This window comes from Notolepis coatsorum (assembly GCF_963971535.1).
Source record: "Notolepis coatsorum genome assembly, chromosome: 7".
Lineage (NCBI taxonomy): Eukaryota > Metazoa > Chordata > Actinopteri > Aulopiformes > Paralepididae > Notolepis > Notolepis coatsorum.
Genome location: NC_140171.1, coordinates 12,858,976 through 12,874,398, shown reverse-complemented (window position 1 = coordinate 12,874,398; position 15,423 = coordinate 12,858,976). Strand labels below are relative to the sequence as shown.

Here is a 15,423-nt window from a genome sequence, read left to right as displayed (position 1 = left end):
ATGAATTGAAAATGGGGGACCCTGATGTAAACAAGACGAAAGTATTTCTCTGGTCTGCATCCCCTTAACAATTGTGTGTATTGAGCTGTACTGTACTGTACCCATTCTGCAAATTGTTAATAAAGTTTTCAATCAATCAATCAATCAACCTGACTGGTTCGAGGGCGTTGTGTCGATAATCTACTATTCAGGCTGGCTTGGTTCGAGGGAGTCGCATCGGTGATCTACTCCTCAGGTCGGCTCGTCATGACAACATGCAGCACGCAGGGCATCAGACATCAGACTAACTAACTAACGTCAGCTAAACGCCTTGTGAGATACAAGTCTAAAACACTGAATTAATGTAATTTACTCTTGACTGTCAGGCACTCTCCGACACGATTTCCGACGTTAACAGCACCATGTGTGGTTTGGGGAGCTAACCAGTTAGCTGTATTTAACTTCAGCTCGCTCCTAGCTGCCTCAGCTAGTGTAGCTTACTATAACCTTGATCACGACAACCAGCCTGCAGGTTCACTCTCCAGGATGCTGCGGCTCCTCGCTCGCTCCTCCTGCATGATGCGACATGATGGGAGACATGTCTTGATCCAGGATGTTGCAAAGTTCTCACGGGCTCATCATCATGCGACCCGTCCATCCAGAACACTCCTCCACCCATCTTCTCCCTGGTTGCTGCACGTTTCACCAACCGGGTCTCAGTCTCGGAGGGCAGTTAGCGGATCATCTGTGTTCCTCGCAGGTTCCCAGAGCAGCAGGGGTGTGGACGTCGCTGCAGACCCGGCAGAGAGGGACGAGCCCGGGGAGCACTTCGGCACGCTGTCCGCCGATCTGGCTTCCAGGAGGTCCTTTAAAAAAAGCAGCCCAGAGCTGCAGAATCTACAGTACCAAGAAGAGGTGATTAATTGTGATGAACATGTCTGGCATAAATTTATAGATGTAGCAGTACTGTCTATCTGTATGTTATGATGAATTGAAAATGGGGGACCCTGATGTAAACAAGACGAAAGTCTTTCTCTGGTCTGCATCCCCTTAGCAGTTTATTTGTATTGAGCTGTACTGTGTATTGTACCCATTCTGCAATCTGTTAATAAAGTTTTCAATCAATCAGGAGGATGACGAGGCGCGGGTGACGTCTTGGAAGTACAGGACGAAAAACACGCCACAGTGGTACTTCTTACAGTGCAAGAAACTCATAAAGCAGAACAAGGTCAGTCTGACTTATCCGTCTCTCACTCACTCAACTACCCACCCAACTAACTACCAGTACCCACCCACTCACTCTCAACTACCCATCCACCCATTCACTCAACTACCCACCCACTCACTCAACTACCCACCCACTCACTCACTCAACAAGTTCAAGTTTCTTTATTAGTTGTCGTACAAAAATACAGAATACTTTTATATGAAATGCTTTTTTTCCTGTTTTGCTAGATAAAAAATAGATAAAGTATGAAATAGAAAGTCAAAAGTACGTAAACAAGTGTAAACAAAAGTGTTCAATATACAATACAGAGTAGAATTTTTTTAACTGAGTTACAATACAATATACAGTACAATGCAGAAATGGGATGATGTACAACTTAAGGTGCAATGAGGTATGAGTTGTAGTGCAAATCTCTTTATCAATAAATATAAAGTGTGTTAAAGTGTCTAAAGTGGGTGCTACAGTGAGTTGTTTATTTAAAGTAAGTGTGGACGTGTGCTCTAAGTGTATTTGATGGTTTGTTACATAGTGTTATTGTCATTGAGCATCCTGATGGCCTGGGGATAGAAGCTCCTTCTGAGTCTCTCTGTACTGGCCATGAGACTCCGGTATCACTTGCCTGACCGCAGCAGTTCAAACTACCCGCCCACTCACTCACTCACTCACTCACTCACTCACTCACTCAACTACCCAACCACCCACTCACTCACTCACCCACCCACTCACTCACTCACTCACTCACTCACTCACTCACTCACTCACTCACTCACTCACTCACTCACTCACTCACTCACTCACTCACTCACTCACTCACTCACTCACTCAACTACCCACCCACTCACTCAACTACCCACCCACTCACTCAGCCACTCTGTCTCATTCCTCCTCTCCTGTGTCCTCTGTAGCTCCAGGAGGCATTGGATGTGTTTGCCAAAGACATGCTGGAGGGAGAGAGGCTGCAGCCAGAAGAAAGCAACTACACCATCCTAATAGGAGGCTGTGGTCGCGCTGGACACCTTAAGAAGGCCTTCAAACTCTACAACGATGTATGGATAGATACACCCTCACACACAGCCCTCTGTAAACACTGTTACCTCTCTGTAAGAAGGCCTTCAGAATCTACAACGATGTATGGATAGATACACCCTCACACACAGCAACTACTCCTAAACTAGCACCTGTATCTGCCAGCCTGCTGTGTCTAGGTAGGTAGGTAGTAGGTCGTTTTATTTAGACAATAAACATATACAGATCACATGAGTATTTGCTTTGTCAGGGAAAGAAACGAAAAGTCCAGGACTTATTTCCATGCTTGGTTCATACACGTAGTACCACTCATTACAGTAATATTTCACAATCATTACATTTGATAGTAATAATGGCACACAGTCATTAATTAATACACCAAACATGCGCATTTGTTGAGACATGCCGTCTGTTTTCCTGTTTGTCTGATCATGTTTTAACTTGTTTTAATCTAGTTCTGTTTTAACTTATGCATTTATTTTACCCCCTGGCTGCCCCCTATCCCTCAGAAGGCTGTGCCTTTTGCCAGGTCGCCATTGTAAATAAGAATTTGTTCTTAATGACATACCTGGTTAAATAAAGGTTAAATAAATGAAATAAAAATAAAGATAAAGTGTGTGTGTGTGTGTGTGTGTTCCAGATGAAGAAGCGAGGTCTAGCCCCCACCGACGCCACCTACACCGCCTTGTTCAACGCCTGTGCCGAGACGCGGGTGAAGGAGCAGGGCCTCCAGCACGCTCTGAAGCTGGAGCAGGAGCTCCGTCGCCAGAACCACCGCCTCAGTGACATCACCTACCACGCCCTCCTCAAGACGCACGCCCTGACCAATCACCTTCAAGCCTGCCTCCACACCTTCAGGGTACACTGCGCACGTGTGTGCGCGCGTGTGTGTGTGCGTGCGCGCGCCCAAACGTTCGAACCTTCGTCCGTTATGTTGGCATTCGAATTCTAAATCAACATTCGAATTTAACATTTTTAATAAAAATTATTTTAATTAATTCTTTATTTTTTTTAAATATTTTTTTCTATTAATTCTGTTTAAACCAATGGGGTTTTTCTTCACAGTTGCAGATAAAGATTAGGCTACACTAATATTATAGTATTAAAAGAAACTGAGTTATATTCATTAAAGAAAGTTGATTTAATTGATTTTGTTGGGCTGGGGCTTCTCCCTGGGCTGGGGCTGGAAAGTTGATTTAACACTTTGGTTGCCTAAGGTTAAATTAATGATATACCATAGATTGCCAGCGCTATTTGTCTATGGAGAAAGTCCCCTTCTTTGCAGGGCTATAACTTTTTAAATTCTATTGCTACATTGCCATTATTAGGGCCCATTCAAAGTCCTATATGTATTGTTCATTGTGTAGCAACGTTAAACTTTTTCATTCACATATTCATAGTAAAGTATGGTCTAATGTATAAGTATGTTTTCATCTCTTTCTGCAGCTTTCTCCAGAACGTGATATATAGCCCCAAATGCATTATATTGATGATGAAATACAGTTTGATGGCAATCAGCGCGATATAAAAAATTCCAACTAGACGTACTTCTAGAAGTTACTACACGTCATCTGATGTTGACCGGATGGGCGAGGGGGCGTTTATAATTCCGTGGGCAGCGTTATACCAATCATCTAATGTGGGTCAAATGTTGATAATATCAGTTATTATCGAAGACGGTAACGTTACACGCTGAAACTCACCCCAGTCTCCGCGCGCCGTTGGGCGATCATCGTCGAGTAGAAATTTTATCATTATGGGATATATTATTACCCGGTCCATCTCCAGCTTGTATAATGGTATATACGTCCAAATCATGTTGTTTATCGAGTTATTGGCAATCGATCGCTATGTAGAGTGACGAGCTAGAGTCACGGGACATGTACCGAGTGGCCGGAAGCAATACGGACGTCTAGCAAAACCTCTAATGCGCTTCCTGTTAAGCGCTTGCGCCGATCGGCCACCAGATGGCGCTCCTGAACCGCCAGAGAGCTCAGTGGGTCCTGCTGGTGGATCTCAGGCCAGCGGAGGGACATTATGAATCCGATCGCAGATTTTTGAAATATTGATATAAAGACGACGTACAGCGTCCCCCGGCAACTTTAGCATGGCCAGCAAAGACGGCTCCCGGCAGTCAAAGTGTTAATAAAAAGAAAAAGACTAATTTAATCAGATTAATCACTTTATTCAAATTGAGGATTTAGTTTGAGGATATTTAAAAAAATATATATATATATATTATTAAAAATAAAAAATCTTGGGGAGCTCCAGTAGCTCACCGCGTATCTCTGCGCTATTTCGGCGTCGGGGACAACCGTGCGCGTCACGGATCTGGGGTACACGAGTTCGACTCCCGGACTCGCCGTATTTTCTCAGTGTCTTTCCCCCGATCTATATCCTATTCAACCTGTTTCTGTCGGTCATGCTTGACCAGAAAAAGCGATAAACGCTAAAAAGAACCAGCTGACTGGTCAAAGTTAAAAAAAAAAAAAAAAAATCTTTATTTATTTATTTATTTTAAAGTATTTTTTTAAACGAAGGTTCGAACGTTCGTTCGAAAAACCCTGACGAAGTTCGAATCCCAAAAACAGGCTTCGGGAACAGCCTTAGTTCAGTGAGTACATACATGTTTGGAGTATGGATATTGTTGTAATGTAACCAAGTAGCGTAAACAATTACTTTCCCCAGAGAGTAATTAATAAAGTAATTTGTTTTGAGGTACGATGTAACCTCATAGTAGCACTCTTTTCCTTTTTACCCCATTGAATGCCACCATCCAATGTTAACGTTAATATCGCCTAATCTATGTTTTAAATTATGGCTATGTGTCTAATCTGCCCGTCGCTTATCAAAGACTCATTTTCCAGTCAACATTGGCAAGGCAGATTGTATTTTTATCGCTTAATTTCCGTTTGATAGCATTTTGTAAATCACCCGTTTTCCGGGGAAAAACAACCCATGCCTATGATAATCGCCTTTTACTGGAATATTCCAGAACGTTGTCATTTGTCGGCCTATTTATGAATCGTTTTCAAATAAACGCTAGATGATCGATAGTATATGTGTGCGAGCGTGCGTGCGCTGATAATCGCTGCTCTTATTTCCTCATGGCTTTTACAGTCAAAACAGCCATATCACATATCACATAAACGCTTATATATCCGTAAAAACGAGTCTGATTATCCTAACACTGATAACATAGATTCCTTACCTGAGGTCAGATGGTATCCAAATGGTTTATTCCAATTTCCGATCGCCATTAGAAAAAATCGATAAATGTATTGATCCATCGTGTGTACAGTATAACACATGATCCGCGCGGCTCAGAGGCTCCAGAATGAACTCTGGTAGACCCCGGCTGTATCAGTGAGAAGTAAAATGTGGAGTCAGAAATCCGTTCTCCCATTCACTTTCATTGAGTCCATTCCAAAAGGGTGATTTACCATCTGGGAGACGATAGGGGGCGCTTTTTTCACATCTGAGCGCCGGCGGTCCCTGGATCTCCAACGGTAGGCTCGCGTGATGAAATATGATTTCAGATCGCTAATAAAAAGAAAAAAAAAAAAAAAAAAAAAAAAAACAGAGAATACTCGTGACCGTGGCATTCAACGGTCGGGGGCGTAAACCCGAGAAAAGCCGCGAGTGGCACTCAAAGTGTTAATGTGTGTGTGTTTTAGGAGATGTTGCAGGGCGGGCATGCTGTAACACAGGAGACATTCCACTACCTACTGATGGGATGTGTGAAGGACAAAGAAACAGGCTTCAGACTGGCTCTACAGGTGGGTTCATACATGGTTACATATACATATAGAAACAGGCTTCAGGCTGGCTCTACAGGTGGGTTCATACATGGTTACATATAGAAACAGGCTTCACACCGGCTCTACAGCTGGGTTCATGTAAAACACTGTGACGTGGGCCTGAAAATGATAGAATGGGCCAAATGTTTGTTTTTCAGATTTGGCGGCAGATGCTGAGGTCGGGTATTCGTCCGGATTATACGAATTATAATCTTCTCCTGCGTAGCGCGAGGGACTGTGGGATTGGTGATCCCACCCAGGCCTCTGACCTTTTGCTGAGCTCCGATTGGACGGGCCAGAGTGGGAGGGGGCGGACAGTTAAGACAAAGCCATGGTCACGGGGCAAACCTCCAATAGACGTTGACCTCCTGGAGAAACAGTTGTTCGTCCAGCCTGGTCACCATGGCAACAGCGTCCGTCACCAAGACGACGGCAGCAACGGAGACGGCGTGGTCCTGCCAGTAGCAGAGGAGGAACCCGGCAGGAGACAGGACTCCAGTCTTCTGGTGTTGGAAAAGGAAAGACCAAACATCCCCATGGTCTCCCCCGCCGGCCAGTTGGAGCCAGGCGCCGTGGCCCCAAACCTGCTGGACCTTTTTAACGGAGAGAGGAGCGCCGTAGTGTCCCTCGGCGCCGTGAACGGAGCGTCCGATAGGCTAGCTCTGATAGGAGGGGCCAAGGGCTTCCTGGAAAGGATGACAGCCGATGGACTCTATCCCAACCTCAAAACCTTAACCCTATTGGCTGACACCATGGAGCCCAGCTACCAGTCACTGCAGAGCCTTCTGCAGGTTGCCAAGCAACACAAGGTGAAGCTGGACGTGGCCTTTTTCAACTCTGTGATTCGTCGGGCAGCCAGAGCTGGTGACCTGGATGGTGCAAAGGTACACAAGCATCCTTAACCTCCCCTCATCCATCCTTGACCTCTCTTCATCCATCCATAACCTCCCCTCATCCATCCTTAACCTCTCTTCATCCAACCTTAATCTCCCATCATCCATCCTTACCCTCCCTTCAACCATCATTACCCTCCCTTCAACCATCATTACCCTCCCTTCAACCATCATTACCCTCCCCTTCATATATCCTTACCCTCCCTTCATACATCCTTACCCTCCCTTCATACATCCTTACCCTCCCTTCATCCATCCTTACCCTCCCTTCATCCATCCCTACACCCTTGTTCACAGGGTTTACTGTTCAAGCAGTTTTATATCGATAATAATTTAAAACCACCTAATTTTCAGATTGGCATGAACATACTGCAGGGCTTTCCCTAAACAATGCTATAGGGGGCGTGGTTGTGCCACTATGACAATGCACCAGCACCACCATGTGTATAAAAAAACAAGAAATATATAATATACTGTATATTTATTGATAAATTTTTTGCAGTGAATGCTTGGGGCTAGCTTAGAAACGGATGTCTAATATGTGATTGCTCTGTCCAGTGTGTGTGTGTGTGTGTGTGCGTGCATGCGTGTGTTTTTGTGTTCAACGTTAAACTATTGTGCAATCTTATATACCCTTACCCTACATAAATAAATAACTTATTTGGAACTTAACTTATTTGGAACTTACCCTTGTGTTGCTATTTTATTGAAATTATATTTTTAAAGTTGCAGGAAATTACAGCAAATGGATTTCTTTATTGCAATCATTTTTTTGTCTCCCGGACGGGGGCCACATATGGGGGGCGACAGTGGCTCGGTAGGTAGAGCAGTCGTTTGGTTATCTGGAGGTTCCCGGTTCGATTCCCGCTCCCCCAGGGCAGCATGTCGAAGTGTCCTTGAGCAAGACACTTAACCCCTAATTGCTCCCGATGAGCAGGTCGGCACCTTGCATGGTTGCCTCCGGCATCGGTGTGTGAGTGTGTGAGTGAATGGGTAAAAATGTGAGGAACAAATTGTAAAGCGCTTTGGATAAATAAATGCAGCCATTTACCATTTACCCCCTAATTGAAACTCAGCGCCATCTTGTTTGAAAATTCTGGGGAAAGGCCTGTACTGTATTTTAGAAGTTACACATTGGGTTTTGATATGGGTATCATGGTGCTTAGGGTCTTAGGACTTACTCCTAACATAGAGAACCGCATGAAAACATTAAATATGAGCCAAATCGGATGTGCTAGGTTTGCACCCAACAACGGCAATACATATTTTTTTCTCATTCCAGGCGGTGTTGCGTGTGATGCACCAGCGACATGTCAGTGTGGATGTTCAGACCTACGGTAGTCTGGCACTGGGCTGTACGCAAGAGAAGGATGGCCTACAGCTGCTCAAAGACATAGAGGTAACACACGTCCTTAAGACGAGTCACTAGTGTTAACAGCTGCTCAAAGACATGGAGGTAAGACAAGTCACTAGTGTTAACAGCTGCTCAAAGACATGGAGGTAAGACAAGTCACTAGTGTTAACAGCTGCTCAAAGACATGGAGGTAAGACAAGTCACTAGTGTTAACAGCTGCTCAAAGACATGGAGGTAAGACAAGTCACTAGTGTTAACAGCTGCTCAAAGACATGGAGGTAAGATGAGTCACTAGTGTTAACAGCTGCTCAAAGACATGGCGGTAAGACAAGTCACTAGTGTTAACAGCTGCTCAAAGACATGGAGGTAAGACGAGTCACTAGTGTTAACAGCTGCTCAAAGACATGGAGGTAAGACGAGTCACTAGTGTTAACAGCTGCTCAAAGACATAGAGGTAAGACAAGTCAAGTCACTAGTGTTAACAGCTGCTCAAAGACATAGAGATAACACACGTCCTTAAGACGAGTCACTAGTGTTGACAGCTGCTCAAAGACATGGAGGTAAGACAAGTCACCAGTGTTCTGTCTCAATATGTGAAGGGGAATACCAGTATTCAGTGTTTTACATGTTATTCTCATGGCCTAGGACAGTTCAGTGTTTTACTTGTTATTCTTATGGTCTAGGACAGTTCAGTGTTTTACTTGTTATTCTTATGGTCTAGGACAGTTCAGTGTTTTACTTGTTATTCTTATGGTCTAGGACAGTTCAGTGTTTTACTTGTTATTATTATGGTCTAGGACAGTTCATTGTCTGTGAACATGAACTCTTTCTGTGCACATGAACTCTTTGTATGCTATGTAATAATTTAAGTATTTTTTTTATCCACTTTTTCTCCCATTTTCTATTTTTTTCTCCCATCCCAATTTTCGTATCATCCAATTCAACCCTCCCCTGTCTTTGAACGCTGTTTCATGCCTCCCACAAGCCGGCTGCAATGTGGACTAAGTCATACATAGCACGAGTCCCCTCCGATACTCGACGTAACAGCAGTCGCATCTTTCCACCTGCGCGGCTCCATCTTTCAGCGGCAGGGGTCTGGGCTGTGGAGGGGCCCCGCCCCCGTCGCTTCCTGATTCTACTGCGCAGGCGCACCAACCGACCTGTAGGAGTCGCTGTCCACAACGCCCGATCCCCACCCATCAGTTTCCCTCCCCCTAATATTGCCAATGTGTATTAGTGCGGACGACCAGCTAAACTGAAAGCAATGTGGAGCGCTGGGCTCAAACAGGGAGGCGAACTTGTTCGAGCCCAGTCTCCAGTATTTGTGGTGAGCGCCTTGCCCACTGCACCACGTAGCCGCCCTAATAATAATTTAAATATTATAATTTATCATCTTTCAAAGCAATTATATCTGGTTGAAAGTATGATGTTATGATGTGTTTGCACACCGTTTTGATTTCTAAATGAATAACGAGCACAAGATGGAATTTCAGTCAGTGCTGGAGGCCCCATCTTTATGCACCTAATCCTTTCCCGTTTCCTGTAGGAGGCGGGGCTTATGCCTAACGTCTACGTGTTCAGTGCTCTAATTGGCCGAGCCGCTTGGAGGCTGGACTACGTTTACCTTAAGACTCTCCTCAAGAGCATGAAGGACATGGGGGTGTGGCCTAACGAGGTCATCATCAAACAGCTGGAGTTTGCAGCTCAATATCCACCAAACTACGACCAGGTGTGTTCATTTTTAAATGTGCCTACCTACCACCTGACGAGGACCCCTTGAGATAGGAACATTTGCGTTTAGTTTGCCCCAGTGTATTGTGTCAAGATATAGATTAGATTAGATTAGATTCAAATGTATTGTCATCACACTGACACATCACAAGTACAGTACAACGAAAAAAGAAGTAACGGCAAAGTGCAATAGTAATATACAATATACAGGTGATTAAACTGTATATAAAATATATAAATTAGTACTAGAATAGAATATAAATACTTTTATTATCCTGAGGGAAATTTTACACTGCAAAAATCGCTCAACATTAAACATTTAGACAGAACCGGTCACGAATAAGAATAAAAACAAATTAAATTGCCTAAGATAATAGTAGAATAAAATAGAATAAAAATGGAATCAAACATACAGTAAATAAATACAGTAAAAATATACTGAGGTCTACAGTAGGTGTAGTATTGCACAGTGCTGTTTCAAAAGTAAGAGTACCGGTACTACTAAGTAATAGTGCTAATCAGATGTATGTACAGCAGGGGTAGGCAACCCTAGGCACACGTGCCTGCATAGGCACGCGGGGGCATTTTCATAGGCACAGGGGGCAGCATTAATAAAAAGAAAATAATAATTTTTATTTTTTTGCTTTGAAATATTATAGTGAAATATTTTGCACTGTTGTCGCATTTATCTTGTTGAAATCCTCCCACAGGTTATTTTTACTACCACATATTTAATTGAGACCCTTTATTTGTTTATTATTTCAATTTAGCTGGAAATACATTGCTACATCATTCAGTAACATTTGCAGAGCCTTATAACAAAAACATTATTACGGTCACCATTGTGACCAGTGGGATTAATCAACAAATTTTATTATTTATTTTTCTATTTCATTGAACATTGCACATGTTAAAAGCAATTTTTTTTACTCAAAATGTGAGTATTACCAAGTCAACTTGTGTTCTTAAAACAATGACAATAAACATAGTTTTATTAGGTTGAAATAATGTGGTTGTGTACTTATTTTTCTGTTAACTTATTATGGATTGAAAACTGAAAACCTTAATGCACAGTAACTGAACTCAATATTTTAAAGTTCTGGTAACTTATTATTACAATTTTTTTTACAGTGTAGTCTTGCGATCAATCAAAACGTATTTACACGATATACCTCACATTCACCCTCCATTCACATCCTGGTGTTCTCCATTAGGCCTGTAGGTGGAGCTATGACAGCACACGTACAGTACACACACCGATGGTGTGTGATGTGTCCAAAAATGAATGGGCAAATGTGAGTGAAATGGTCGCACTGTATGCAGCCGTTTGTCTGCATTGCATTCCCCCCCCCCCCCCCCCCCCCCCCAACTCAGATTTAGGGTTGATACAACCATCATAATAATATTGTTGATAATAACAATAATGATGTAATAATGTAAAAATTATCATTAACACTTTGAGTGCCGGGACACGTCTTTTCACGTCTTTGCTGGCCATGCTAAATTTGCCGGGGGACGCTGTACAGCGTCCTTATATCAATATTTCAAAAATCTGCGATCGGATTCATAATGTCCCTCCGCTGGCCTGAGATCCACCAGCAGGACTGCTGGTCCCACTGAGCTCTCTGGCGGTTCAGGAGCGCCATCTGGTGGCCGATCGGCGCAATCGCCAAACAGGATGTTGAATAGAGGTTGTCCTAGACGATCGTAGTACTTCCGGCGCTCGCTATAGGTCCCGCGACTCTGGCTCGTCACACTACACAGTGATCGATATACCAATAACTCGATAAACAACATGATTTGGACGTATATACCATTATACAAGCTGGAGATGGACCGGGTAAATTTACATCCCATAATGATAAGATTTCAACTCGACGATGATCGCCCAACGGCGCGCGGAGACTGGGGTGAGTTTCAGCGTGTAACGTTACCCTCTTCGATACTAACTGCTATTATCAACATTTGACCCACATTAGATGATTGGTATAACGCTGCCCACGGAATTATAAACGCCCCCTAGCCCATCCGGTCAACATCAGATGACGTGTAGTAACTTCTAGAAGTACGTCTAGTTGGAATTTCTTATATCGCGCTGATTGCCATAAAACTGTATTGCATCATCAATATAATGCATTTGGGGCTATAGATCACGTTCTGGAGAAAGCTGCAGAAAGAGATGAAAACACTTATACATTAGACCATACTTTACTATGAATATGTGAATGAAAAAGTTTAACGTTGCTACACAATGAACAATACATATAGGACTTTGAATGGGCCCTAATAATGGCAATGTAGCAATAGAATTTAAAAAGTTATAGCCATGCAAAGAAGGGGTACTTCTCCATAGACAAATAGAGCCGGCAACCTATGGTATATCATTAATTTAACCCAAGGCAACCAAAGTGTTAAAAAGACCTGATTATGAGAAAAAAATATTACGATGCATGGAATATTGTTGAGGCACACTAGTTACAACTCTATTTCAAACAGGCACTCCATGTCAAAAAGGTTGCTGACCCCTGATGTACAGTATTATGTTATAGTATTATCATGTTCAGTGATACAGGTATAAAGACACTATTGTAGTAGTCATACTGGCCAGCAGCGTAACTAGTAAGAGTAGGTAAGGGATATGTACAGATAATAGATATAGTAACTGCAAAAGGGATTAGTAAAAGGGATTATATACAGGTATGTACAGACGGATACGGTATATACAGCGTTATTGTACATGATACATGTACATAGTTTGTTCAACTTTACAGTTACGTGTCGTGTACAGTTTACTTAAAAAAAAAAAAAAACGTTCAAAAGCACCCAGGAAGCTCCATTTTTAGAATTTGCTACATCTGATAATAAATTATTCTCTTTTTGAATGTCACCCTCCCTTTCTTCCTCCCTACCACTCCTCTCTCTCTTTCTCTCTATCTCTCCCCCCCCCTCTATCTCTCTATCTCTCTCTCTATCTCCCCCCCCCTCTCTCTCCCTCTATCTCTCTCTCTCTACCCCCCCCCCCCCTCTCTCCTCTCATTCATCTCCTGCGATCCCAGCACAAGTCCAGGAACAACTACTTGGTTCAGATCGACGGTTTCCGTGGTTACTATCAGCTGTGGCTGAGGTCCATGCCCGGCCAGGGCGCCGAGGAGGAGGAGGGCGAGGAGGCGGAGATGGACGGGGTCCCCGAGGACGACGGCCGGACGGCGGCTCAGAGGAACCAGCAGGCTGCGGTCAGGAGACACAACGTCCGCAAGAAGCAGAGGAGCGGCAGCACGTCTCCCGCTTAACACAAACCTCTGCCCCCGCCGAGGACAGGAGAGATGACCTCGTCTCCACAAGACAACGAACGGACCTGTGTGTCCTGCCGACACCTAAGTCGGGGCGACAGTGGCTCGGGAGGTAGAGCGGTCGTCTGGTAATCCAGAGGTTCCCGGTTCGATTCTCGGGCAGCGTGTCGAAGTGTCCTTGAGCAGACACTTAACCCCTAACTGCTCCCGATGAGCAGGTCGGCACCTTGCATGGTCGCCTCCGCTGTCGGTGTGTGAATGTGTGAGTGAATCAAATGGGTAAAATGTGAGGAACAAAATTGTAAAGCGCTTTGGGTAAAAGTTGCCCTTTCAAGGTCCTGGATTCAAGGATGACCCACTGGTCCACTTGGCCGTCTGGTTTCTGGTGTCATAGCTCTATGTTTTGATGCTTTGATATCGTAGTACTAGTGGATGGATGAACACACAGGACTAGCACAGATCCTCTACAGGCCCACGACTGGGTTGGGTGTCATCAGCTAAGTTGGAGAGAAAGCAGTGCCTTGTGGCTTCTACTGATCAAACTGTGTAACCTATTGTAAGTGTATTTATGACTCAAAGAGCCTTGTTATTTTTGTGAATATGATTATATATAATTATCTCTGTGTACCACGTGTACTTCTTTTGAAACCTCTCAATACATGACTGCACTTTGAACCTTGAAGCCACAAGTGGAGTCATTTGCAGAAGGACCCACGTGGGTATGGAACCCCCAACCCTGGCAGGATTAGTGCCATGCTGTACCCACTGAGTTGGAGGAGCCTCACGGTGGAGGAACCAGACGTGCATAGCCTAAAGTTGTATTGGCCTTAGATGGCTCCATTTCGTGGCGTGATTTCACTAATATATATGAGTGTGTGCCAATCAGACCTGGCAAGTTAACGTTAGCTAGCTATAACCTAGGCCTACTTGGTGAGTTTGTTTGTGAGTGAGACATGAGATAGACTCATTACACAATGGTCAGACACTATTTCTTGCCTACCATATCTATTAAGTGTCATATGACTTATTTTAAGATCACAGTCAGAGACCACTGAAGACGGCATTCAGTCTGTGTTTTATAAGGCCTTTGATTCCCTGGAACACAAACTACAAATAAATAAATGTGAACAATTGACACTTATTTCTGTATATACAGTAGTTATGTTATGTATAATGTTTTCTGTCTATACTTACTGTTGAATTAAGGAAGAAATGAATGGAGGGAGTCACTTACTAATTTGTGACTAGTGGTGGGACTCAATAAACATTTTTTTATCGAATTAATTTTGAGACTAGTTAATGAATCTAAATTAATCGCATATCAATATGTGTCTAATATGGCCGTCGCTTATCAATGACTTGTTTGCAGTCAACATTGTCGAAACGGATTTTTTTTTTAATCGGTTCATTTCCGTTTTATACCATTTTGAAAAACGCTAGTTTTTTTAAAGTTCCAGAAAAAAAATGCACAAACAGCTGTTTCCGCGTGCTACACGCGTACAGTACGCGTACAGTACAGCTCAATACATACAATTGTTAAGGGGATACAGACCAGAGAAAGACTTTCGTCTTGTTTACATCAGGGTCCCCCATTTTCAATTCATCATAATAAGCGTGACTCGCTGAGTGACACGTGCTACACGCGTACAGTACAGCTCAATACATACAATTGTTAAGGGGATGCAGACCAGAGACCAGACCCATTTTCAATTCATCATAATAAGCGTGACTTTATATGTGCGCTAAAGTTCACAGTTAAAGTGCTTATAAATGCCGGTTCATTCATGCCTTGAGGCACGCTTCCTGACAGGATTTTATAATATTGTAGCTTGACAACGCTCTCAGCTGAGAGTCAAGAAACGACGCTCTCAGCAGTCATCTTATGCAGCATCACTTTTCACATAAATAAAAGTAGAACTGTAATATGGAGTGGACTTAAACATATTTACAATTAGCATTTTATAAAGTAGAACTGTAATGTTTACTTTCTCAGTCAGTGCTAAGTGCAGCATCCCTTTTCACATCAAAACATGTAAAATATTTAAACAACCATTAAGCAGTGTTGGGCAAGTTACTCAGGAAGTATAGGAGTTGCGGAAAGCAGGATGAGAGAGCGTAGATT

General features: G+C 43.3%; 1 protein-coding gene across 1 annotated transcript; it reads left to right on the top strand.

Annotated features, from left to right (window-relative positions):
• The first annotated feature begins 251 nt into the window (after positions 1–251).
• On the top strand, positions 252–14,431 carry LOC311232670 (pentatricopeptide repeat-containing protein 1, mitochondrial-like). Its single transcript, XM_084319538.1, has 9 exons — positions 252–894; positions 1,109–1,207; positions 2,113–2,253; positions 2,874–3,092; positions 5,911–6,012; positions 6,192–6,917; positions 8,209–8,325; positions 9,827–10,009; positions 13,068–14,431. The coding sequence occupies exons 1-9, from the start codon at positions 526–528 to the stop codon at positions 13,299–13,301; spliced, it is 2,190 nt and encodes a 729-aa protein (XP_084175664.1). The 5' UTR covers positions 252–525; the 3' UTR covers positions 13,302–14,431.
• The last annotated feature ends 992 nt before the right edge of the window (positions 14,432–15,423 follow it).